General features: G+C 37.7%; 1 protein-coding gene across 2 annotated transcripts in view; it reads right to left on the bottom strand.

Annotated features, from left to right (window-relative positions):
* VTE1 (tocopherol cyclase, chloroplast / vitamin E deficient 1 (VTE1) / sucrose export defective 1 (SXD1)) overlaps positions 1-24467 on the bottom strand; it is a 33979-nt gene extending 9512 nt beyond the window's left edge. The window contains exons 1-7 of one of the 2 annotated variants that reach the window (XM_010255747.3): positions 23845-24467; positions 23476-23720; positions 22374-22453; positions 21829-21905; positions 20215-20384; positions 16905-17002; positions 13535-13642 (exon numbers count right to left, since the gene is read on the bottom strand). In XM_010255747.3, coding sequence (XP_010254049.1) covers positions 13535-13642; positions 16905-17002; positions 20215-20384; positions 21829-21905; positions 22374-22453; positions 23476-23720; positions 23845-24194 — 1128 coding nt within the window. In that variant the 5' untranslated portion in view covers positions 24195-24467. The remainder of the gene's footprint in view (positions 1-13534; positions 13643-16904; positions 17003-20214; positions 20385-21828; positions 21906-22373; positions 22454-23475; positions 23721-23844) is intronic. The other variant, XM_010255748.3, reaches the window with a different exon arrangement.
* Between the last annotated feature and the right edge of the window lie 3103 nt (positions 24468-27570).

Here is a 27570-nt window from a genome sequence, read left to right as displayed (position 1 = left end):
TGTGAAGGATCCAGTGTGTAGGACGCACCCTGCTGGTTCTGTTCCATCCACAGCTGTGTCATCTTCAGCAGGGACAGATCTTGGAGCATTCTTTGGGCGTGAACACCAACTTTGGGAGATACTGCTTCTCCGGATCAGGTATAATCTTCCCATTTATCTTTTGGTACAGATCTGGTTTGATTAGGGTTCAAGTAGATCCTTGAATATTGTATTCTAAATTCAGGGAATATGATTCCCAGTTGGGAGAAGGTAGGAAATTTTTGAAATTCGCCCCACCCATTCCGCAACCTTTATGGCGTCCATTAGATGGATCCTACCATTCTTTCAGATATTTCCAATTCATTCTCTACTGGATCTAGGAGGGCTTTACAGTTATCGAAGGGGGTTACTATAAGACACTCTTCAGCTTCAACCTGGTTGCCAATAAGTCAGCTACCCTCCTCCAATCATTAACCTTTTCCTTGGCTTGTATCACAAACTTACTATCCCACTTTTCTCTCTCTAGACCTCCCACCATTCTGCATTGGCCTTTTGTTTTTGCCATGACCACTGGCCCTTGTTCTACATTGTTGTTGCTGAGATATGCCTTCTCCTCCCTTATGGAGGCTTTTTTATCATTTGCTACTCTTTGAGCAACCAGTCAACTTCCCCCCATCCTTGCCTCTGTTTTCCTGCTGGTAGACACACCAGTTGCCTTCGTCCCTTACCAAAAAATTCAGGCAAAGCAATGAAGAAGTCGTTTCCATTCCTCTTACATTCAATATATCTTCTCCCTTCTAATGTACTAAAATCCTGCCAGTTTATCTGCTTACCATTTGAACAGGCTCCAGCTATGAACTCTCTTAGCCACTCGATTACTTCTAATCCTTCCAGCAATATTGTACCCTTTTTCGCTTCCCTTACCTTCAAGCTTACCTTCCCCTTGATTCTCATCTCTTTGAACAGGAAATTTTTTGCTTCTATCTTCAAGGATCTCCTCCACTGACCTGCCTGCACGAACTCCATTCCCTTACCTTCTTTTTCTATTTGGTTGTTTGTTTCCTTATCCCCCACCATGATTACCTTTCAGATCAAGGATTAAACTCTAAAATTTGATAATAATCTTTCTATCTTAAATTTTTATCATATAAAATTATATCCTTCTTTTGTTGCTAATGAATATGAAATTGCTCTATTAAATACTTATTATATTAGTATTATTTTTGAAATATTGAAATTAATATGTTTAAAATAATTTTTATCTTTTCCACGTTTTTAGAGAAAATTTAATGTTTCCAATAAAGAGAATTGTCATTCTTTCAATTAATAAGCATGCTGAATGGTATATAAATTTAGGGACCTAGCCAAGACTTGGTTTTTTATTTTAAATAAAACCATGGTTACCATTCCCTTATGCGTTATGAGAGTAGTGTAGGGAATCCAGGCCAATCTGATACTGGAGGGGTGTTTAGGGACAGTGAAGGCAAGATCATTGGTCTATATTCAGGCCCAATTGGAATAGGTGACTCCCTAAGGGCTGAAGTTATGGCTGTCATGGAAGGACTGCAAAAGGCAAAAGATCTGAATGTGAGAAAGCTAAATTGTAGAAGGTGGTTCAAAGCTGGTATTGGAGTGGTTGCAAAAGGAAGATAAAGGTTTATGGACTTTCAATAATGAAAGAAAGAGATTCAAGTGAATGACTCAAGATATGGAAGTGTAGTTCAGTTGGGTTATATTAGCAGAGAAAAAAAGGAGAAATAAGGAAGAAGAGAAGAGAGAGAGAGAGAGAGAGAGAGAAGAAAGAAGGGAGAAGAGAAGAGGATGTGTTTGGAGAGTTCTAATCTGTCTAGCAGCACCAGCTTATGTTAACCGAAAAAACCGATTTAGTTTTGAAACACTATATCATTGGGTCATTCGATGGGACACAATACAATTGTGGTCCCTGTTGCATCTATGTTTTCCAAAAGCCCAAATTTATTAAACAATTAAATAAATCCAATAAAAGAGGGAATACGAATAGGCAGCCTGCAGCCCTCCCTCCCTTTTCGTAGAAACCAATCAGCAAAACAGTAGTTCTTCTTCTTCACTTCTTCCTTCTAGTTTTACTGTTCTGAACTTTGTGACTTTTGATTTCTGAGTTTACCTTTGGCCTTTGAGACTTAGGATTTCAGAGACTCCAGAGAGACAGAGAGGCAGCGAGCCAGCAATGAGCCGACAACTTCAGTCCAGAGTTCAAATCCAGACTTTAGTCCTATTGTCCAAGACTCCAAGTGCACAGTCCCCAGTGTGGTAGAGATAGACTGTTAGTCCAATCGTTAGTTCGTCACTAAACTCACTCCTATCGATTTCAGACTTCAGTCCAAACTCCAGAGTCCATACTTCACTTTCAGGACTTATTGTTGTGTTCATATTTGGTTACAGGTAAATAAATCTTCTTCTTCTCTGTTTTTGATAGAACCTAGAAGGCTAGAACTCAGTATTTTCTTTTCAAATGATTTGTAATATTAGTATAGGTCAAGAGTATCTCAGCAGAGCCCGTCAGTTTTAACTTTTTGATTGCAAAGTTTCTTTGTAACGGACTTTTTATTTGTGTTTAGAAATCCGAGGATAGAAGTGGTGGAGCTTTTGATAACATTACAGTGACAATTTTGGTTTTAACTTTTAAGTGATTTTGAATTTTGATACCTCTATCAGTTTCACATAGCACATAAGTGCTTCATGCTCATGTCCATTATTTCGGTTTTAACTGAAATATCCGGAATAACCGATAAAAAAATTTGGTTCGGTTTAATCGGTTTTAGTACATTTCGGTTTCGGTTTCAGTTTTTCATTTCACTAGATCAGTTTTTAAAATTTTGGTTTTTTCGGTTCGGTTTTGAACCGAAAAAACCGAATGCTCACCCCAAGGTTTGTTAACTACAAGACCCAGTTCACCTAACAGGTTTTTTATCCACATGATTTCAACAACCCTATGAGACATAGCTTTGTATTCCGCTTCAACACTAGACCTAGCCACCACACTTTGCTTCTTCCGTCTTCAAGTGACCAAGTTTCCTCCTACAAAGGTACAATACCCATTGGTAGACTTTCTGTCATTGACTGCCCCTGCCCAGTCAGCATTTGTATACACTTCAACCTTCAAATGCCCATGTTTCTAGAATAGCAAACTAGCTCTTGGGAACTTCTCAAGGTATCTAAGGATCTTTTCTGCAACTTCAAAGTGAGTTGTCTTAGGATTATGCATGAACTGACTAACCCACTACATAGGCAATATCAAGCCTGGTCATAGACAAATATAAGAGTCTCCCTACAAGTCTTTGGAACTTCTTCACATCTTTCAAAACCTCCCCCTGACTGTCTCCCAATTGATGGTTAGGTTCAATGGGTGAATCAATTGACTTCACCCCTAACTTGCTTGTATCCTCTAATAGATCTAGTACATATTTCCTTTGAGAAATAAATAAGCCCATTTGAGAGCGGGCGACTTCAATCCCAAGGAAATAACGTAAGGGACCTAGATCTTTCATCTTGAATTGAGTGGCTAAGAATTTGTTCAGTTTCTATATTACAATCTTCCAATCTCCTATGATCACTATGTCATCAACATACACAATTAAAGCTACAATCTTTCCTTCACCCTTCTTCACAAACAGAGTATTATTTGATTGGCATTGTCTGAACCCCATTTGGTGTACAACTAAGTGAATCTTACCAAACCAGGCCCAATGTGATTGTTTCAACCCATATAATGATTTTTTTGACCTACACACCTTCTGCTCACTACCTTTGGCACAAAAACCCAGAGGTTGAGTCATGTACACCTCCTCTAGGTCACCATTCAAGAATGCATTTTTTATGTCCAACTGGTGAAGTTCTCAGTCAAGATTAGTTGTCAGTGAAAGGAGGATTTTGATAGAATTCATCTTGGCTACTGGAGCAAAGGTCTCTGCATAGTCTACTCCATATACCTGTATAATGGCCACCAACCTGGCTTTGTACCTTTCTATCGTACCATCAGCCCTATGCTTAACTGTAGTAGAAGATCAAGACTGTAATCAGTCTTGAATCCTAATAGGTTTTAGGTTTACAAAACAGAAGAAAAGTGAGAGAAAAGGAGAGAGAATAGAAGAGAAACAGGAGAACACAAGTGGTTGAAAGGAGGGACAGATTCTTATTGATCTGCCGCCGCCACTTTCTTATTATTTATAGGTTATGTTTAGTACATAATGGAAAGGACACATCTGCCCTTAGTACTTACATAATAAATAAAGTAAATAAAAGCTGAAATAAATAACAACTGAATTAACAAACTGACACTACTATAACTGGAACAAATAACTACACATGCTGTCCTACGAACATAGTGGGGCCCACATCAGTGTTCTCTACACTCCCCCTCAAGTTGGGAGTAGATATCTATCATTCCCAACTTAGATAGGTCTGTCTCTAACTTCTGCCTTGGTACGGCCTTGGTGAGGATATCCGCAAGCTGCATATTAGATGTGATGTACGGTAGACACACTTCTTGTGATGTGACCCTTTCTCGCACAAAATGTCGATCAACTTCGATATGTTTAGTTCTGTCATGCTGCACTAGGTTGTGGGCTATATTAATAGCTGCCTGATTATCACAACACAGCATTAAGGGCTTTTCATAGTCAATACCCAACTCTTCAAGTAGTGACCTCAGCCATAAGATTTCAGCCACTTCATTAGCCATTGACCTGTATTCCGCTTCAGCACTGGAGCGGGAAACAACACTCTGCTTCTTATTCCTCCAAGAGACAAGGTTACCTCCCACAAGGGCACAATATCCAGAGGTAGACATTCTGTCATCAACACTCCCAGCCCAATCGGCATCTGTATAGACTTCCACCCTCATGTGATTATTGTTCTTGAGCAGTATACCTCTACCCGGGCATCTCTTCAAGTATGCTAATATTCTCTCTGCCGCAAGAAGATGAGAAGGCTAGGGGAGTGCATGTATTGGCTAACAACACTAACTGCATAGCTGATATCCGGCCGAGTGAGAAAGAGATATAGAAGCTTTCCAACCAACCGTTGGAACATAACTTTGTCTTCAAGAGGCTCCCCGCCCTCTGCACTAATCTTGTGATTTTGTTCGATGGGTGTATCAGCCAACTTAACACCCAACTTTTCAGTTTCCGCCAACAGATCTAGAACATATTTTCTCTGAGAGATAAAAATCCCCTGCTTGGATCTAGCAACCTCAATACCCAAAAAGTACCGTAGTGCACCAAGATCTTTCACCTCAAACTCTTGATGAAGGAGTTTGAGGGACTCAATCTCATGACTATCATTTCCTGTCACCACAATATCATCAACATATACTGCAACTAGTGTCAGAGAGGACTCCACCCTCTTGATGAATAGTGTATGATCTGACTGGGCCTGTACATAACCAAACTTTCCAAGGGCTAATCTGAACCTATCAAACCAGGCTCTAGGTGACTGCTTCAAACCATACAATGCCTTGTTCAGTCGACAAACCTTCTTACCTGTCTCTGTATCATAGAATCCAGGAGGCAACTGCATGTAAACCTCTTCCTGTAAGTCTCCATTCAGAAAGGCATTTTTAACATCCATCTGAAACAGGGGCCAAGAATGATTTGTTGCAAGGGATAACAGAACTCGGATGGTGGTCATCTTGGCTACTGGGGCAAAGGTCTCCAAGTAGTCTATACCATAAGTCTGAGTGAACCCCTTTGCAACTAGCCGGGCTTTGTACCTTTCAATAAAGCCATTAGCATTATGCTTCACAGTGAACACCCATCTGCATCCCACTGGTTTCTTTCCTTTTGGTGGGTCAACCAGTGCCCAAGTATTATTCTTCAACAGGGCATCCATTTCGACTTGCATTGCATCTTTCCATTCTGGAACTGATAAGGCTTCTTGCACTGTTCTTGGAATAGGGACATCGGCAATGGAAGTGAGATAGGACCGGTAAGATGGAGACAAACGATCATAGGATAAGAACTGTGAGATGCGGTGAGCTATAGAAGTGGTGCAATGTCGTTTTCCTTTGCGAATGGCAATAGGGAGATCAAGGTCATCCACAAGAGGGGAAGTGGCAACAGTGAGAGGTATCTCAGTAGGCTCTGGATCTGGAGCCGCAGAAGGAACTGGAGCTGGCCGGGACTGCCGATGACTAGGATCAACCTGCCTGCATCGCTTGTGATGGACTCGCAACTCCGGCTCCCTCTGACCACCCTCACCACTACCACCTTCATTATCTAGTGGAATAGGTAAAGGAACAACCCCACTTCCACTCTCACTGCTCTCCCCCTGAGGAAAGAAACTCAAAACAGCCCCACTCTCACTGCTCTCCCCCTGAGGAGAAACCCTAGGATAATAGGGTGTCTCCTCAAACAAGGTGACATCCATGGAGACAAACCGTTTCCCTAAAACCGGATCATAGCAACAATAACCCTTCTAAGTTTGTGCATAACCAAGGAAAATGCATTTGGAGGCCTTAGGTTCAAACTTGGAATGATGAGGCCCGAGAAGCTGAACGAAACAGGTACAACCAAAGGTTTTAAGGGGAACAATGAACAACTCCTCATCTGGGTATAGAAGGGAAAAGGGGGTTCTCATATCAAGAACCCGGGAAGGAACTCGATTAATGAGATAAACTGCCGTGAGGATAGCATCACCCAGAAGCGAATAGGTACATTGGAGGTAAACATAATGCTTCTAGCCACCTCCAAGATATGCCTATTCTTCCTTTCGGCAACACCGTTCTGCTATGGTGTACAAGGGCAAGTGCTCTGGTGAATAACTCCATGGCTAAGAAGGTAAGAGGTCGATGGCTGAGCAAAGTATTCCTTTGCATTATCAGATCTAAGGACTTTGATTTTGATCCCAAACTGAGTGAGAACCACCTGATGGAAGTTTTGGGTCAGAGCAGGAACCTCATCCCTAAAACGCATAAGATAGACCCAAGAAAAACGGGTATGGTCATCAACAAACAGTAGAAAATATCTGTACCCACCCATAGAAGAGGTATGATATGGCCCCCAAACATCAGTATGCACAATATCAAAAGAGGAATTACTCTTTTTATTACTTAAAGAATAAGAGGTTCTACAATGTTTGGCAAACTCACAACTCTCACACCTCAACTTTGATAACTCAACAGACTCAAATAAAGCAGGAACCAAACTCTTCAAAGACTTAAAAGACAAATGACCTAATCGGTTATGCCAAAGCATAACCGAACCCACAGATTGGGAAACAAAAGACTTCTTATCCACTGACTCCTCCCGACGAGAACTCTCTCCAAGCAGATAGATCCCGTTCATCTCACGGCCAATCCCAATCACCTTCCTCGTCTCCAAATCCTGAAAAACACATCAGTCAGGGAAAAAGGTTACTGAACAGTTCATGTGTTTGGTAATACTACTAACTGAAAGCAGGTTAGTATCAAGCTTAGGAACATGCAAGACAGACGATAAAGAGATAGTATCCGATAGCTTGATGTCCCCCTTGCCCGAAATGGGAACAAGAGAGCCATCAGCAATGGATACTCTATCTCGGCCAAAGGACAAGTGATAAGAAGTGAACAAAGATGGCAAGCTAGTCATATGGTCAGATGCACCTGAATCTATTACCCAGTAGTGGTCAGTATTACCTGGAGCTGAAGCATGGTAAGCTGAGGCTCGAGTACCTGAATGTGCAAATGTAGATGTGGCAGGAGCTGATGGTGACTGAGATGGCTGAGCTGAACTCCCAACTTCCTTTTCCAACTGTATGAGGGCAGCCCGAACAGCAGCTAAAGTCTCTAGGGATGTGCCTGATGAGGATGCTGAATCAGTGTTCACGGCTACACGAGCATTACCCTTCTTATTTCTTAGTTTTGTTGGGACCAAGTGAGGATGTAGCTTCCAACAAATATCTTTTGTGTGCTTGGGTTTCTTGCAATGTTCACATACCAGATCCCGTTTATCTTCCTTCTTCCGGTCCCTTTCTAAGTCACCCCCTGGCTTAAGTTTAATAGCTGTCAAGGCTGGGAAAGAGGGCTGAGGTTGCATCATGACTTTCCTCCTGGTCTCTTCACTATGCACCAGGGAGTATATCTCTTGTCAATATCTGTTGTCGCACAATGTCATATTTTGAATTCAAACCAGCCAGAAATTCAAATACCTTATTCGTCTCGACTTGTTTTCTGTGAGTTTGTGCATCTTTGGGACTCTCCCACTCAAGGGTCTCTAGATGGTCAATCTCATGCCACAAGGATTTCAAGGTAGAGAAGTAGACAGAAACTGGCTTCTCTCCTTGTTTAAGGTTGTTCACCTCACACTTCAGTTCATAGGCTCTAGCAACATTAAGGGGTTGGGAATAGGTTTCTTTCACAACATCTCATATCTCTTTGGCTATCTTTGCCCACAAGTAATTTCGGTTGATATGTGGCTGCATAGAATTACACAGCCACGCCATAACCAAATAGTTCTCTTGAACCCACTTGGTGTATGTTGGGTCCTCCTTGGAAGGTTCTTTCACATCTCCCAAGAGGTAACCCAGTTTTCCCCTTCCTCCAATAGCCATCATGGCTGATTGAGCCCACTCCAAATAATTTGACCCATCAAATCTCATAGTTGTAATCTAAAACCCGGTTTCAGATACACTACCATAACTGTGGTTTCCAAAACTACTTTCTCCCTGACCCTTAAACTCCATCTTTGATCAAGATTTAGTGGCTACAAACTGTTAGAATCACTATACCAGAAAACAGAGTCAAACAAGCAGGTCTGAAAACTGATCCGAAACCAACACAAATCTGATCTGATCTGAAATCTGATCTGATCCGAAATCTGATCTGAAACCAACCCAAAACTGATCTAAACTCAATCGCCTATCACAGTATAGGCAAGGAAACAACTCAAATCTGATCTGAAATCAATCGGCATGCACAGTACCAGGCAGCCTGTCAATCTGAGATGCTATTTTCTGAAATCACTACTGTGGGGCCCACTACTGCGAGAGCAAAATTAGGGTTTCAACTGTGGGTCTGAAATAAATGCTCAGTTGCACTCTCCAAGCAGTCCGCACAAGTGGGACTTGTCGTAGGGCAATATGAAACCCTAAAAACTAGTCACCTCTGAGAGGGAAGGGGTTCGGCCCAACAGTCAAACCCTAGAAACAGACTTAACAAGTCAAACCCTAGAAACAAACTTGAACATAGTTCGGCCCCTACTTCTAGATAGGTCCAACCTATCTCGACTGATTGCAGTCTCTGAAACTCAATAAAAAAAATAAAAAAATAAAAAAAAAACTTACTTATGTACCTCGGTTTACTGTCTTCTAGGGTTACCTGAACCCTAACCTTTTACTGTCTTCTAGGGTTACCTGAACCCTAACCTTCGCTGCTTCTTCCTGATTACCAACTCTCTGCAAGCCGCGGCAAGTCTTCAACTACTGCGAACCTCTCCTGGTAATCTCCAAGATTCAGCCACCGAATACTTCTTCAAAGCTTCCAGCCCTAGCTAGTCCTCATGTGGTCGGTTGGACTAGACACACATGAGAAGCCCTAGATAGGCTCTGATACCAAGTAGAAGATCAAGATTGTAATCAGTCTTGAATCCTAATAGGTTTTAGGTTTACAAAACAGAAGAAAAGTGAGAGAAAAGGAGAGAGAATAGAAGAGAAACAGGAGAACACAAGTGATTGAAAGGAGGGACAGATTCTTACTGATCTGCCGCCGCCACTTTCTTATTATTTATAGGTTATGTTTAGTACATAATGGAAAAGACACATCTGCCCTTAGTACTTACATAATAAATAAAGTAAATAAAAGCTGAAATAAATAACTGAATTAACAAACTGACACTACTATAACTGGAACAAATAACTACACATATCTTGAATTTTATTGGATTCATGAAGGAAAGGGTGTTAGAATCACTATACCAGTTAACTGGAACAAATATCCACAGCTCTTGAATTTTATTGGATCTTATGGCGACAAAGAAAGACACGAAATGGAGGAGGATCGGGAAGATGAGGTAATTGAACTTTGGTGTGTTTCTCCTCAACACCACTCTCCCCCTGAAGAGAAACCGAGAAAAAATGTTGACTCTCAAAGGACATATCCATGGAGACATAATACTAGCGTGAAACAGGATCATAGCATCAATAGCCCTTTTGAGATGAAGGGTAACTAAGAAAAACACAAGGAATGGCACGAGGATCGAGCTTACTGCAAGTAGGAGACAAGTCATAAACAAAGCAACGACACCCAAAGACACGCATTGGAATAGGGGATAGAACAATCATAGGAAACAACAGTTGATGTGGGGCCTTATACTCTAGTAACCGAGATGGTATATGGTTGATGATATATGCAACACACACAACGACATCCATACAAAAGTGTTTCAGAACATGCATATGGAGTAATAAACCACGAGCCACTTCAAGAAGATGATTTTTTCTTTCAACGACACCATTTTGCTAGGGTATCCTACCGCAAGTGCTTCGATGAAGAGATCCACACGAAGCAAAGAACTCCGTGAAATTACTATGGAAGTACTCATTTGCATTGTCCGACTGGAAAATATGAACCTCAATTTGGAATTGAGTAAAAATAATGCATTGAAAATCTTTCACAATCTTTGGCACTTCATCTCTAGATCACATAGGATAAACCCATGTATATCTAGAGTAGTCACCAATCAAAGTAATGAAATACTTATATCAAATCTCAAAAGGTAGAGTAACAAGGCCCCAAACATCAGAATAGACAATATGAAATAGAAATTCAAATATTTTATTTCTTAAAGGGAAAGAATTTCTACAATGTTTGCTCAATTGACATGTCGGAATTGTAACTCACTAATAGACAGACTTAAATAACTCTGGAAACATAAGTTTTAATGACTCAAAAGAAAGATGACCAAGACGACTATGCCATAAGTAGGCGTGGCTCTCACTAGATGAACTTAAAGACTCTATAGCCATAAGACCGGTTTTATTCTCTAACACGTAGAAACCATCCACCATTTTTCCCCTACCAATCTCCTTCCCCAAGGCCAAATCCTGAAACACACGCAAAGAATGAAAGAAGGTCACTAAACAATTGAAGGAGTGAGTAATACTGCTAATGGAAAGTAAATTGATAGGTAATTTAGGAACATGCAACACATTAGAAAGGGTAAGACCAAAAGGAAGGGAGATGGTTTCTTGACTGGCTATGGTGGAGAATGATCCATTAGCCAGTCTCACCTTATCTCTCCAGAGAGGAGGTTATATGCCTGAAATAAAGTTGACTTACTAGTCATGTGGTTTGAGGCTCTAGAGTCAATTATCCAGGAGGAGTCAGGTGTATGAGATGACACATGGAAAGCAGTGGTAGTGTTACCTAATATAGACGCAAAGAAGGTAGGAGTAGGGCCACCAGAATCCATTTGGCGAAGTGTTCTACCATATAACTCCAAATGGTCACAAAAAGAGTTGATAATCTCTTCCTTGGGATCAGAACCAGTGTCGCTCCCAAGGTACCATGGGACTAGTCTCTTGAGATGCCACATTTGCTGAGTTATATTTCTTTTGATTTTGCTGGGCTGGATTTATACTCTGATCAAATGCTGATTTCTTACTCAATTCTTGAGTCCATTTAGGCTTGCCATGGAGGTCCCAACATGTGTCTCTAGTGTGCCTGGACTTCTAACAGTGAGTGCACCAAAGCTTGTCTTTGTCGTCCACTCTCTTTTGTGAATCACCCTTCTTAAAAGAACCTCCGACATTTGAATTTGTACCTCCTCGAACTGCTAGTGCAACCTGCTCCCCCTCTGCACAATAATCACACTTCTTCTACTCTCCTCAAACTAAACTAAGGCATAAACCTCTTGAACTGAAGGAAAGTCCTTACTTCCCAAGATTTGTACCCTAATAGACTCATATGTAGGATTCAGCCCCAAAAGAAAAGCAAATACTCATTGTTGGGAGACAAGTGATTTATAGGCCTTTGCATCTTCATCACACTTCCAATTCACATTTTGATAATGATCCAGTTCCTTCTAGATTGATGTCAGATCTGAGTAGTACACTGAGAGACTTCTCTCCCCCTGCTTGCAAGTGAAGGATTCAGCTTGCAATTGGTATACCTTTGCATAATGTCTCTGCTCCGAATAAGTAGATTTTGCTTATTCCCATATTTCACAAGTTGTTTCAGCCCACACAAAGGTCTTTCTTACTTGTGGCAGCATGGAAACCAAGAGTCACGACATCACCATACTATTTTCTTGGTTCCACCTATCATATTCAGCACTTCTAGTCTTTGGTTCCTTCACTTTATCATTAATATACCCTATTTCCCCCTAGCAGTAATGTAGAGTTTAATTCCCCTAGACCGTTCAAGGTAGTTTAGTCCATCAAAGGGAATTACAGCCATGGAGAAACTCATATCCATCCCCCCACTCATTCCGTTTTGACCTCCTAAAACCCCAGAAGTTGCAGAATTCTCAGAGGACATGATTCAAAACACTATTTAGTTTCAACACACACCTTAAGATCCCTCATGACACCCCACAAAAGTCCCAGAAACACACCAGAGATGCAGTCCACATGCACACACTCCGGTCTAGACACAATCTGAACATAGACCAGCTCCAATTCTCCAAAAAAAAGGTTGATTTCAGCACTACACAGGTTTAACAGTCACAGTCCACCAATTTCAAGACCATCTAAACACACCAACTACCAGGAGAGATCATAAAACTGTGTAGTCACACCAAAAACAGGGAAAAATAGGTCATTCGTGACCTACAGGTATCCCGTTCTCAGGTACAGGATCACACGATCCACAGAAAAGAGGTTTGTACCTCACAATTCCTCTAACAGCCTTCAGCAGTCTTGTTTCATAAGGTTTTTCTTGGTATATGACCAAGAGAAAAGAAAAAAAAAAAAAAAGGTAAAATAAACTTGTACTAGTCGTAGGTCAACTTCTCTGATCTCAGTTTGGAGAAGACAGCAAGATAAAGAAGAAAGAACTTGTTCAATCTGCTCTCTAACCCAGTAGAACCGCTCTGATACCATATTAGCAAAGAAAAAATGGAGAAATAAGGAAGAAGAGAAGAGAGAGAGAGAGAAGAAAGAAGGGAGAGGAGAAGAAGAAGTGTTTGGAGAGTTCTAATCTGTCTAGCGGTGCCAGCTTACGTTATTATATATAGGGCAACCATAATTAAAAGGGAAAAGACCCTTATGCCACTGCTGTAGTTAAAGTACATAAACAGAGATAAAAAAAAAAAAAAGCTATTTTAACCAGACCAAACTGACCCTAACTAAGCAGAATGAAAACGTAAATGTAAAGTAAACATTCCAACAGGTAGCAAGTGGTTTTGATGATGTCTTAGTAAAACAAGGGGTGGGGAGGAACCAGTTTGTTTTGGGCTCAATTGTAATAGTTTTTTTTTCTTTTTTTTTTTGTCTATGAAGAGTTAAGAAAGTATACCTCCCCCTATCTTGTAATTTTTTAAATATTTCTAATGAAAATTTCTGTTATTGATAAACAAAAATGTAGTTATGGTAGAGAGCATACCAATGCAGCATTTTCAAAGGTATCAGCCAATCCAGGGAGTTCTCTCAGCCCACCAGCAGCAGTTAGAGCAACTTCTCCACTTGCACCTTGAAAAACATTACATTGAACCTGAAATAATCTCCCAACTATTAACTCCCAGTTACAAGTTTAATAGAAAGGCTTTCATGACAAAAAAAGGTTAATGAAAAGGCTTAAAGACTTAACAGACAAACACGCAGCTAAAACATGCATAGCCTTCATTGCCAACATATAAATAATTAACAGAACATGAGTGCATTTGTTTGTTTTGCATAGTGTAAAATGATACAAATATAAGTACTCCATCCACTATTTCAATACATGCACTTGTTGATCTCCTTAAGCAAATTATCATCATCACCTAGTATTGTTACCAATTGTAAATTTTGTGAAAAAATACTAATATCTGCAAACTACAGTAAGACTCTTATGACATTGTTACTGCAACCTTATTAACCAAAAGAGGAATGATGAAAAGACCGAAAACTCCACTGGTAAGGTAAAAAATTTATTGCAAGAACAAGAACAACAAGGCACAACAGGCACAACAGGCCCAAATGGCAGGAGCATACACACACAAACCCCACCCCAGGAAAGGAGCCACACTACAAATCCTTTGTGACAGAAAATTATTCTGATGCTTAAACTCCTTTTTGACCAAAACCCAGGAGGCCAAGACCCAATTTACCCACTACAAATCAGATAAGATCTTCAGAGTTCCTCCTATTACAAATAGTCTGTAGTTTCTCTCTGCCCAAATAGATTCAATTACCGCAGCAGGGATAGTCTTCCACACTAATGTAGGACCAGCTCAATTCTAGTCCTTAGAGAATGTTGAATGGTCTTCTTTGATCAGAAATTTATGGTTGTTGATGGATGTAATGACTTCTTGAAGGAATAAGAAAGAAAAGAGGAATAGAAAGAAAAGAGAAAGTACCCGGAATCACTCACGAGGTGCCTGGAATCACTCTAGGGCATTAGAATCACTCACCATAATTAGCATAAGCTGAAGAAAAATCAATAAACTTCATTCTCTTTGTGTAAAGCGTTCATACATATTTATAGACTCTAAACTCATAATAATCCTAGGAGTCAAAATGTTAAACTCAATAATACTAGTAGGACTCAAACTAAGCTGCCATATCCTGTTTCAATTCAAAGAAGGCTCAATAACTCTAATCCTACCTATGCAATGACTCTGAAATTTTAAACATAAGCAAGCTATAAATAGACGATCAAACCCTATAATTGGACCCTACAAAAAAATTATAAAATAACAAAAATACCCTTGGTGTCCAATTCAGTCCAAATCCCAAGTACCATCACTATGCCATATCAGGACCTGTTGTAAGGCCTTCTTCTTTCTAGAATAAGTCTTCAAGAGTGCTGATCGATTCCTATCATCTCTCCCTAGCTTGAAAGAACTCGACCCCGGCAAGCTAAAAGCATGGTATCTTTCATAAAGATCTGGGTTGAGACGATGAAGGTCTTCAACAGTGATCCTCTAGAATGCCATTTGGAGATGCAATAGTTGGAAACTTAGGTATAGGAGTCTTAAAAGAATCCACATGTCCATGGTAAGGAGTCAATTCCTCAACATTGAAGATAAGACTAATTCCCATATCATCCGGCAACTCTAGAACATAGGTATTAGAACTTATCTTCTTGATGATTTTGTAAGGACCTGCACTCTTGGAGTGGAGCTTTTTATACACATCTTTAGGAAAATGCTCTGGTCGTAAATGTACCATAACCAAGTCTCCCTCTTGATAATTTGCTCAATGAATATCAACTCTAGCCTTGTATAAATCATTGCTCAATGCAATTTTTCTCCTAACATCACCATGTATCTCTCTTATGTGCCGAGCAAATGCTTCTGCTTCAATGCTAGTACGTGTATCTAGTGGTAAGGTAACTAAGTCAATTGGTCGCTTAGGCTGAATACAATCACCACTTCAAATGGACTTCTTCCTGTGGATCTATTTACTGAGCTGTTATAAACAAACTCAGCTATTGGAAGCACTAGTTCCCATCTAGAAGTAAGATCACTAACTAGACACCATAAAAGATCTCCCAAGCTTCTATTCACTACCTCAGTTTGACCATCTATTTAGGGGTGAAACAATGTAGAGAATTGCAGCTGAGTATTGAGTAATTTCTAGTGTCTTCCAAACATAACTCATACACTTGGTGTCCCAATTTGATACAATAGTAGAAGGCCACTCCAAGAAGTCAAACCACTTCTTTAAAAAATATAGTAGCAATATGTGATGTGTTTTCTTGCAAGGTAAGAAATGAGCCATCTTGGAGAAACGATCCACCACAAATAGATTGTATCGTGACCCCTAGTAGTCTTGGGCAATCCAAGGACAAAATCCAAGGATAAATCTTGCCATGGTTCATGAGGAATAAGTAGGGGTGTATATAGCCCTGTGTTCTACTTTTGACCTTAGGCAAATTGGCATGTCCTGCATTACTTTATTATATAAGCAACATCATTCTTCAAATTAGGCTAATAAAACCCATCTTCCACCATAGCAACAATCTTATCAGTTATCTCTACCAAAAACCTGTTATACCTCTAGCATGTAACTCCCAAATAACAAAGTCTCGTAAAGAGGTATTTGGTAGACATAAGTGGGTATCATAAAACAAATAATCATTATGTAGCGAAAAGAAAGGATACTCATCTTGCTTCCAAGCTTATAAGTCAGTATAAATGATGCTGAAATCCTTGCAACCAGCATAATCTTGCTTTAGTATATCCATATAAAAGTGGCAATATATAATTTAGTTAGGGAAGAGTGACAAGACATTGTGAAAAAGAACTAAATAACCTCGGTCCATAATGCCACAGGTTATATTTTCATATTATTTTTCTTGGTGTTTTCTGTTGGCCCTATACCAGTTTAGATGCTTACCAATAGATTACCTGCATATGATGAAAATGATGAAAAAGGCATCCCAAACTAAAATCAGGCACTTTTTGCACCTTTGTGACTGTAAATACATGTAATACAGAAACTGATAATGGAGGATTTTTGGTTTTGGTGTTACTAGTTTTCTACTTGTTATGGGCATAAAAAGAAAGAAAAGTAATACTGCTAATAGTAACAAATAACCAAGACAAGCCTGTGAACAAACAAATTTCAAACATTAAAGTCAATTTTATCAGCTCCTTTAAGAAACAGAAGCTGTAGAACAATTTTGAGAAGACAAAACCCAAAAACAAATATAAAGCAGCTATGAAGAGTAAGTTTATATACACCACAGGAACGAAATGTCTACACAACCCAACCAATTTCCAATTAATGAAAAAAAATTGTATTCCATAAGACAAAAAAATCCTTACCCAAAACCATTTCCTTGGAAAGGCTGCACCCCAATTCTTTTCAGAGTAAGAAGGTGCATTTTCAAATTCAAATCGTTCCCCATCCCACTCTATCCAACCTGGGAATAAATTCAAAGTTTGAGGAGCTATGTACAACTTGGGAATATATACAAAATTTTTTAGGCTTCCATATTTAAAATGAGTACATGGAATTCTAGATGAAATAGATATAATTGAAGTGAAAGAAAAAGAATTTCACGTGCATGCACATTTATATATGGGAGAGGGTCTGCTAGTTGAGTTGAGTCGTTAGTGAAGAAATCTGAATGACCAAGGAATTTTCCACATGGCAAATTGATCTAGGGCTAAACATGGCCCCATAGGTTCCTCTAGCTATCCTCTACCAACAGGGAAAATTTGAGCTCAGAAAACGTTTTCCACATAGCCAAAACAAAACATATTTATGAGGCATGTTGAACATTAAAAATATTAAAACCTTTAACAGCCAATAATACTTCAGTTCAGCTGAAGTTTCTGAACTGAATGACTTATTGCTTTGTCTTTTAGTGGATAAAATATTCAAGGGTAGCCATTAAGGAGACCCCAACCTCCTTAAAATCTTATTCACTAAAAGACAAAGCAATAAGCTTTTCAGTTCAGCCACTTCAGCTGTCAAATGGCCCCTAATAAAAGGCAAAACATATGGCTTTTTAAATAATGTGTACAAAATGCCTTTTTATAAAGCAAGATCAAGCAGTGTGGACATATACTGGCTGAGATACCATGTCCAGAATCTTGAAATTCTTTACAACATTCACGTATTTACTATTCTGTCTATGGCCACTGTTGCTTCCAAGCAGGAAGGATAATTAAGGTAAATTGTACCAGATTAATTAATTTATTTTCCTTTATGTCAGGTTTTGATTTATATTATTTAGAAAACTTGTTATAATGAACTACTTATATTTGTATGCATTAGTAGTCAAACAGAGATTATAACCCAACATGTGTCTGCTACTTGTGTCTTATTTGCATATGGTATTTAAAATAATTTAGCAAATTCTGCATAAATGACTGTGTTTTGAGTAATATGCCTCCTTGGACATCTATTGTTGCATAAATAGTAGTTTCAGTTAATAATTAATTGAATATCTTGATAAAACATTAATAATCTGGTCATCTAATCAAACATTGTAACAGAGCTATCAAATTTAATTTTATTAGTGTTCTGCATATTTTATCACAGATGGTTAGATCAAGTTCTCTGTTATAGATCCATGTCAAATTAGAAACACATAACTCTTATATTAATAATAATCTCCTGTCCTTTTGTGAGTTGTTTTTGGAGGTACTTTTGCTCCCACTTTGGTTGCAGGTGGGAACCTCCTCAAGATGTGGCCACTCCATTCAGCCCTGGCTTCATGAGACAACCTAAAAGAGAGGAAGACTAATGTAGAGGGCAATGAGAGCAGTTTTGGTGTGGACTATCTTGGAAGAAAGGAATAAGCGGATATTAAAGGAGAGATACAGCACAAGAGAAGACATAATAAACAGTATAAGGTGGCACATTGGGTAAGAACATTGGAAGCTTTCAAAGCCTTCTAGGTGAATGACATCCTGAGATCATGGGAAGTGGTGACAAAATCCAGAATTGTGAAAGACATAGTTGTGTCGGAGTGGAAACCTCCTTCACATAACAATGTAAAACTGAGGATCCATTTGGTTCATTGGAATAGGGTCTGGAATCAGAATTGGAATGGTCCATTCTGATCCCAACCGTTTGGTTGGACAGAATTGGAATTCCATTCCCATTCCTTCATTTGAGGGAATGGCCATTCGCTTCCCTCCCTTGGGAATGAGAATCCATTCCAGCTGCTTCCAATTCCCGTCTGAACAAAACAGGTGGAGAGGAATAAACCATTATGTTTCCAATTCCGACTGCAAACCAAATGGGCCCTGAATTTTTATGGAAGCTCTGTAGGTAACCCTGGACCTTCAGGAATTGGGGGAGTCTTTAGAAATGAAAGTGTGGTGGTAGCAATATACTCAGGACCAATTGAACATGGGGACTCACTAAAAGCTGAGGTTTTATCTCTCTTGCAATGGCAGAAGTCAGCTAAATAGCTTGGACTGAAGCAGGTAGAGGTTGAAGGGGACTCAAAGCTAGCCATCTCTTGGATGAGATGCAACAACCTGCATGCTTGGATGTTTAGGCAAACTTAAAAGGAGATGAAAAGATTAGCTAACGAGGTGGAAGCTACCTTCCAATCGGTGAAAAGAACAGCAAATATTTTGGCTGATATCCTAGCGAAGCAAGGGGTTATAGGGAACAACTTTTTCAGCAGAATTGTAATGGACTAGATACCAAGGATTAAAATGGTGATACGATACACCATACGCCCCCTATTGTATCTGTATCAGTGGACTCCAATATACATGGATACACCGATACAAAAAAAAATTAAAATGTCCCAAGTATCAAAGGCACCCCTCTAAGCGTTATAAAATTTAAAAAAAAAAAAAAAAGTATAGAGTATCGATGATATCGATACGCACCAATGCCCAACTTTGGGTATTGGTCATATCAATATTTTGATCCTTGCTAGATACAGTGAATGGGTTGTTGGATTAATCTCCAATATCATATGTGACAATTTAAATTCTCAACTAATGAAACTAATTTCTGTTGCTGATCAAAACAATAATAAATTAAATTAAGTATACATAACATTCTGCCAGCAATAATATAAATTTTTATTCAGGGGTGTCAGTTCAAGGGTTCTTTTGCACCACATTGCTTGTGTTCTGCAGACCTTTACGCTTACCTCAATATATTACTTGCACTCCATACAATTGAAGTTCTGTTTGGAAAGCTTTGTCCAGGCATGAATGCAGACAACATAGTGGAAATAATGCTTTCCTATATCACTTTAGCATTTTAATGATAAGCATATACAGTTCTATCCTTTTGAATACCTCTACAGAATATGATACTGGATGCTGCTGTAGCTAAAAAATGGCATGACAAAGTAAAACAAGCAGGACAATCAGGATAACAATTTAACAATCGATATACAATTAAACAGAACAGAATGGTGAAACAGGATTCATGTAGACGACCCCATATAGTTGGGATAAGACTTGGATGATAATGAGGAGGAGGAGGACAATCAGGATAATGATTTTAACCCAGAAAGACTTTAATGTAAGAGATAATAGATTCAAGTTCAACAACAGTATACCCAATCTCACATAATGGCATCCAGGAAAGCAAATACTTCACCACTCAAACTAATGTATTACTGCAGAAAGCAAGGAAGATGGCATATACCTGTTGACAGTCCACCTGCCATGCATATTTGCCAGTGGGGTTCAAATACAGGGAAAGCTGCAAGCCAGCCTGCTGTGGAGTTCTGTTTAGAGCCAACGTCACCCCAGCCATAAACAGGACGAGTACTGTACTCCCAACGTGCAGTTGTTACTGTCTGCACATAAGTTGATCTGTCATCCAAAACTAAGTCAAGTTGTTGATGAAGGAATGATCAGGCCAAGTATAATTTCTAGTGGTATGAAAGTAAAGATTTCAACATTTTATAGGAAAAGCATAACAATACAATAATAAAGAAAAGAAAACCAAATTTCCTTAAATTACACCTTTTGCCATATTGAAAGTATACTAACAGTGCAGCCTTCACCATTAAACATAAAAAACAAATCCTTAGCACAAGGAATCTCAATTCCAAACAATTTTTTTTGATTCTGAAGTTTCTAGCCCATTAAAAAGACAAAAGCTCAATATTGAGAATTTTGTTGACTCTTTGAGCCAATGCAAAATAACATCAAGAATTGGAGAATGGAGATACATTACATGTTTATAGACATACTCCTCAAATGCCTAAGATAATCAGTTAAAAGAAGAGGCCATATGGAATGACAGTTAATATCATTATGCACCGCATAAGCAACACTAAGTTTAGACGCCAATTAAGACGTCAGTTAGACAACTGGGTTTTTTTCTATTTATATGTGATCTAATCAGCTTTGTCTCTATCCTTCTATTCTAGAAGGCCAGTTGTTGAACAAATATCATTATGTATATGAATGTCTGGTTGTACTTTTTTGAGGTCCTTATGTTTAGTTTTTGTACAGCTTCTCACTGTACAAAGGATCTTTTGATTAATGCAGTTATACTTTACCTTTTCTCAAAAAATTATGTATAGGGATGTCAACGGGCCAATTTTGGGTTGGACCCATCCAAACCAAAATCAATTTGGACGGATTGGATGGACCAACAAGACACATTGAATTGGACCAGTCCAGACTTAATGGTCCAAAGTAATTATTGGATTTGATTGGACCTGGTCCATCTGTAATGAATTTATATTGGATTGGGTTGGATCGAACCAATATCTGGTCCATTGATAGAAGATAAGAACATCAATGGAGCAGGTTTGGGTTGGAAGCAATCTAAATTAAAACAAAATTGAGAAGATTGGACAGTCCAGACATTGAATTGGACCGGCCCACAATGGTCCAAAATATTCATTGGATTGGATTGGACCCGGTCCATTTGTACTGGACTCACATTGGACTTGAGCGGATTGGACCGAATCCAGTCCAATTGACACCCCTAATTATGTAGCAACTCTCCTTTGTAGTCAATTATTATGTAGAATGGTTGTCCTTTCTGTTGGGGCCTCTGCATAATCACTTTCATGAACTGTTTACAATTAGATCAACTTTTTTCCCTGTTATATATGTAATAGAAAAGTTCAGTAATGTACTTATTATTGTATTAGTTGAATCCTTTGCAAACCATTAACTGTAATTTTGTAAATATTTAACTTACTGAAGAAGCAAAGAACATCAAACATATTGATCTTATCTGTTTATGTCCAGTTATATCAGATCATAGATCCTGAAAATAATGGAATAAAACATGTACCTGCCATCATCACGAATGAACCCTTGATGCCAAAGTGGTGTAACTTGGAATCCTTCCAACACACGCCCATGAAATTCCTTGGGAAAGAGAACATGTTTTGTTAAGATTACAGCATTCAATATCACATAAAGAGTATAATTCAACTTTTTGCAAGACATTTCAAAATCAAGTATGGAATTCAGGACAGTCTTCGAGAAACAATAGGAAATTGAAGAAAAGTGAGTAGCCACTGGCAATCTTGGAAATGCCTATACAGGCCAATATAGTAACATGCAGAGAAAAAAAAATGACTGCAACATCCTACAGGTACAGACACTAAAGTTAATTTGTGCAAATCAGTTGGGCATTATTGGTGTTGCCCGCTTGCACTAGCAATAGGTACATCAATGCAAATTTGTTTCAGTAACATGGAATCCAAGCAACGAAAGGTGGAAAATATGCAGCAACTATTGTAAGTCGAAGTTACCCTTTTATATGAACCATTATCAAAATTATTACAGTATTTTATATGCTAAATGGTTTTAATCCAAAGAAAGCACATGGACCTGAGGAGGAGTCTCCTTATTTGGAGGGGGCAAGTTTTTCCCCACTGTAAAGGTGTTGCCCAACATTAGCTCATGCCTACCTATGCATTGAGACATAATTCGTCAAAAAATTTGAAAAATATATTCTTTAAATACAAAAGAATTTATCAAAAAATAAGCATTTGCATCACATAAAATTGAATATGAAAAGAAAACTAAGAATTGTTTCTCCAAAGAAGGGCAGGATATCTCCAATAAATCTCTTCCACCATATATAGGTAAGCTAACTGAATAGAAGTAGAATAAATGGATCCAACAAATTAATTTGATTCTGGTGGAACTCTAGGTTGAGCGAATAAGAATTATGAAAAATCCTAGAAGGAACAGAAAAATGTGAATTGCAGATCTTCTAATTTTATGCTCATTGTGTAAGAAGAGAATGATATTACATGATAATCTTACAAAAACATGCAAGTAAAGAAAATAGAAAATCAGTGCTAACTTAAAATGTCCAATACAGAAATGCAGTCACGTTTAAAAAGAAAATGAAATAACATAAAATGTTTGAAGGCACAATCTATTCTGACTTGGCTGAGTTGTCTCGATGCCCCAGACTAGTTCCTATTATAGAACCATTGTAAAATGCTTACTGACCAAGATAACCAAAAATGTGCATTACAAGCATAATATACGGTTATGTTAGTATGGTGACACCCTAAACTATAAATTTGTTGTCTCCGTGGCTTTTATTGTACAATTGGATGTCTTGTTGCACAACAAAGGAGCATTTTAAGCAAGGGGGTAAGAATAAAGGGGCAGTAGAAGGAGAGCAGATGATCCTACCTAGAAGAAATTTCTTACTCATTTTGTATAATTATGCGTGTGTGTACATGTGTTTGTTTGGATGTGTATAAGCTCTCAGAACTCCTATGGCGATTCCATTATTATGATAAAATATGAAACTATCTATTTGCACAAGAAGCCAGCTCAACAAGGAACTTCAAACCATCAACACATGAAAGCTTCAGCATTTCAGTAAAATAAGGTTACATCTAAACCTGTGAAGTCTGGGTAATCAGGGTTCAAATTTCAAAAGAACGAAGACAATAATTTCAGAACATACTTCCCCAAAAGTATTGGGACTCTTGAGAGTATTGGCAAATGTACTTATCATCTGCACCAAGAATTTGAGCCCCAACTCCAGTAAATCGACGGCCATAAGCAGCCTCTTCCAATGGTCCCAGTTTTTTACGAAATGCAGGATTCTCCACAGAATACATAAAGCAGAAACTTTGCCTTCGTTCAGGAATCGACACCTTGAAGTACCACCCTTCAAAAAAACGCCTCGCGCTTCCATCAAAGTGATACCTAAAAAAAGAACCAGCAATTCCCATAAATCGTTAATTATAGACAACTGAAACACACTAACATTCGTAATATTAACTTAATATCTACGCCTATGCACTCTGAGTAGTCAGGTAAGATGAATTACCCGCTGTGAGGAGTTCGAAGCTCTCTGTTAAGAGGCGTCGGCTTATAAACAGGATTCAAGGAAGCTCGACTCTCTGTTTCTTGTTTTTCTTCCATCAAAGAAGAACCGTAACTCTCTCCATACGACATCGAATCCGCAGCAAGAACGCAATACTTAGTCCGAAACCCTAACTTCGAAGAAGACAACCGAGCTCCATAGTAAGAATCATTCCGAACCTGGGAAAGTCTTACTCTCTTCACAGCAGGATTTAGAGAGATCGAATCCGAAATAGCCACTTGAAACCCTAACCGTGACGGGATCAAATGAAATCCATTATGATTGTTCCGCAGAGTAGTCACGTTAAGCTCCATTGAGAATCACACTCTCGTAAGCCGAAGAAGACGAAGGAGAGCAAATTGAGATATAAATGTATTGTATATATCAAGATATGGACGATGAGAATGGAAGTTATAACAGCAATTAAAATGACAAAGGAGAAAGAAGGGAGCTTGAATTCGTGCAGCAATGGCGACAGTGAATTCCAGACAGGTGGCTAAGAGATTGCAACGACTGTATTGGTTTTCTTTGGCGGGGAATATGTGAAGAAGTGATTGACAATGCATGTCCTTGACAGACACCTCAAGCGTAGGTGCTTTTTGGGACGTCATGCTTTCAAGACCCGTTTTTCAGAAAATAAAAAAAAAAATAAAAACGCTTTTGTCGTCTAGGTAGTGAGCAACACTGGTAAGATAATTTTTATTGTGCTTTTTGGAACCGATTTTCAAGAAAAAACGCCATGCTTTCAAGACTCGTTTTTCAGAAAAAAAAAAAAAAAAAAACGCTTCTATCATGTGGGTAGTGAGCAACACTGGTAAGATGATTTTTATTGCGCTTTTTAGGACCGATTTTTAAGAAAAAACGCAATGCTTTCAAGATCCGTTTTTCAGAAAAAAAAAAAAGACGCTTCTATCAAGTAGGCGGTGAACAACACTGGTAAGATGATTTTTATTACCGTTTTTTATGTATGTACCGACAGATAAACATCACATAGGATACAGATCAGTCAACCGTTAGGGGAAATGGTAATTTGGCATTTTATCCATCGGTGAGATCTCGATTTTCGAGACATGCCCATTTTTTAATAATTGGTTGAACCAAACAATGAGATATATGAACGTTTATTGAAGCGCCTGTGTGGATCCGACGTAGCACCGTTTCTTTGAAAAACGACCACAGTTCCAAACATCCCCTAAAATGTGCATTTTGTGATCAATCACCAAATGAGCATTCGCTTTATTCAATTACAAATCGAAATAAAGATTGGTTTGATTTTCTGTTAAATAAAATATAATTTCATATGATACTCCTTAGTACAGTGCATCGCATGAATTTTTATTAAGAATTTAGAGAGAAGTTTTCTGACATTTTCAATTTAACAGTGCTTAATTGAGTCCAATTCAAGCATGTTTTTGGGTTATCTTTAATTTATTCGATCACAATTCAAGTTCCATTTAAGTGAGAGTGGCTAATTTTCTATACTCTAGATAAATCTATATTGTTTTTTGTATTTTAATACTATATTTTTTATTACTTTTTAGAATTTTATGGTTTGAAATTATTTTTAGGTAAAAATATTTTTTGGTTTATAATTATTTCTGAATAAAGTTTGTTAAAGATAAATTTGGTATTAAAAGAAAATTAATGTATTACACCAACATTTTCGATTTCCAATGCTAACATAAGGAAAATATCTACACCTTTTTTTCAAAACAATATGGGAGGCTTTTGTTAAGGTCAAAACATGTATAGGGGAGGTTCATGGGATTGTTAGAAAACCCAATGAGGTTTTTATAATTTTTTTCTATTTTTAATATAATTTGAGTTGATTTTAAATTAATTAAACTATATTTAAGGTTACTAAATTTTTATTATTTATTATTTTTTCTTTTTATTAATCCTTAATAAACTTAATTAATTATATTACATTTTTATTTTTCAATTGAATTTAAGTTCATTAGTAAAAATTAATTGTTAGTTAATTTTGTATTAATTTTATAATACTCTTAAATGGATATTAGTTTTATCTTAATACATTTTATTATTTTATGTTTTTATTATATTAATAAAAAATTATCAATAATAATAATTAATAGTTATTTTTATCTTAATTAAGTAGTTTATAAATTATTTTTACTATGGTTAATTAATTTTATTATTTTAAATGGAACACAAATGGATTATAATTTTATGGTGTCTTATTCAATGTTTTCAACTCATCATTGACTCAAACAGTTAAACCATTTTAACCATCACTCAACCCTATTTCTAATTTTGGGTTTCCTAAAACCTATTATTTTTGTCAAAAACTGTTGATTTTGTTAAAACTTGTTCAACCTAGGTAGATGAACAATTAACCCTTTTGATCTAGTCATTGGCACTGCTTTATAAACCAAACTAAACCATCGAAGCGTTTGACCTAGGAACCAATCATATATCTAGGCTAGTTTTTAGACTATACTACTTTTTTTTGAAAAAAGAAACATTGAATTAGTCAAAGAACCATTGACCCAGACAAGCAAACCACTAAACCATTCAACCCGATCAACCATTTATAGTTTAATAAAAAATATTTATTTTTTTAAAGATTATTAACAAAGAAGAAAAAAAGATATTAAGAGATAGGGGAGAGACCAAAACACAATCTCATATCTGAGATCACTAAACTGTGTGTGTGAGAGTGAGAGAGAGAGAGAGAGAGAGAGGGAGGGAGGGAGGGAGGGAGGGAGGGAGAGAGAAAGAGAGAGAGGTGAGATCTCATATATGAGATCAGAGAAAGAGAAAAACAAGACCTCAAATCTAAGATCGGAGAAAGAGATTATTGTCGCCATCGCCATCGTTGTCATCGTCACATGTGAACGTCCCCCTTTCTTCTTTCTTTCTTTCTTTCTTTCTTTCTTTCTTTCTTTCTTTCTTTCCTTCTTTTCTCAGCCAACAACCACCTAGCTTTAGCTCTCTCTTTTATCATAAAAGGAGATAGAATCCTAATATACTAAATTTCCAATTTGTCCAACCTAGGCAGTTGAACCATTAACTCGTGACCTAAAGCAAAAACTATTCAGCTTCCAAGTTGATTTTTAAAACATTGGTTTATTTGTTGAGTGAATTAAATAATTAAAAATCAATTCTCTTTTAAATTGAAGTAGATTATTTAACCTAATAATATATCATTGAATATCTCCATTCCAATATAATTATTTTTATTGATAATTATAATTTAATATGAATATATCTAATGGATATAAAATTATAGTTAAATTGAAATGGATATAGATATAGATAAAGTTAATGAGATCAGAGAAAGAGAGCAACGAGACCTCAAATCTAAGATCGGAGAAAGAGGTTATTGTCGCATGTGAACATCCCCTCCTTTCTTCTTTCTTTCTTTATTTCTTTCTTTCCTTCTTTTCTTAGCCAACAACCACCTAGCTTTAGCACTCTCTTTTATCATAAAAGGAGATAGAACCCTAATATACTAAATTTCCGATTTGTCCAACCTAGGCATTTGAACCATTAACTCATGACATAAAGCAAAAACTATTCAGCTTCCAAGTTGATTTTTAAAACATTGGTTTTATTTGTTGAGTGAATTAAATAATTAAAAATTAATTATCTTTTAAATTGAAGTAGATTATTTAACCTAATAATATATCATTGAATATCTCCATTCCAATAAAATTATTTTTATTG

This window comes from Nelumbo nucifera, chromosome 2 (assembly GCF_055504915.1).
Source record: "Nelumbo nucifera cultivar China Antique chromosome 2, China Antique-T2T, whole genome shotgun sequence".
In the NCBI taxonomy this organism is placed as follows: domain Eukaryota; kingdom Viridiplantae; phylum Streptophyta; class Magnoliopsida; order Proteales; family Nelumbonaceae; genus Nelumbo; species Nelumbo nucifera.
The sequence above is the reverse complement of the archived record's forward strand: the minus strand, read 5'-3'. Positions and strand labels throughout refer to the sequence as shown.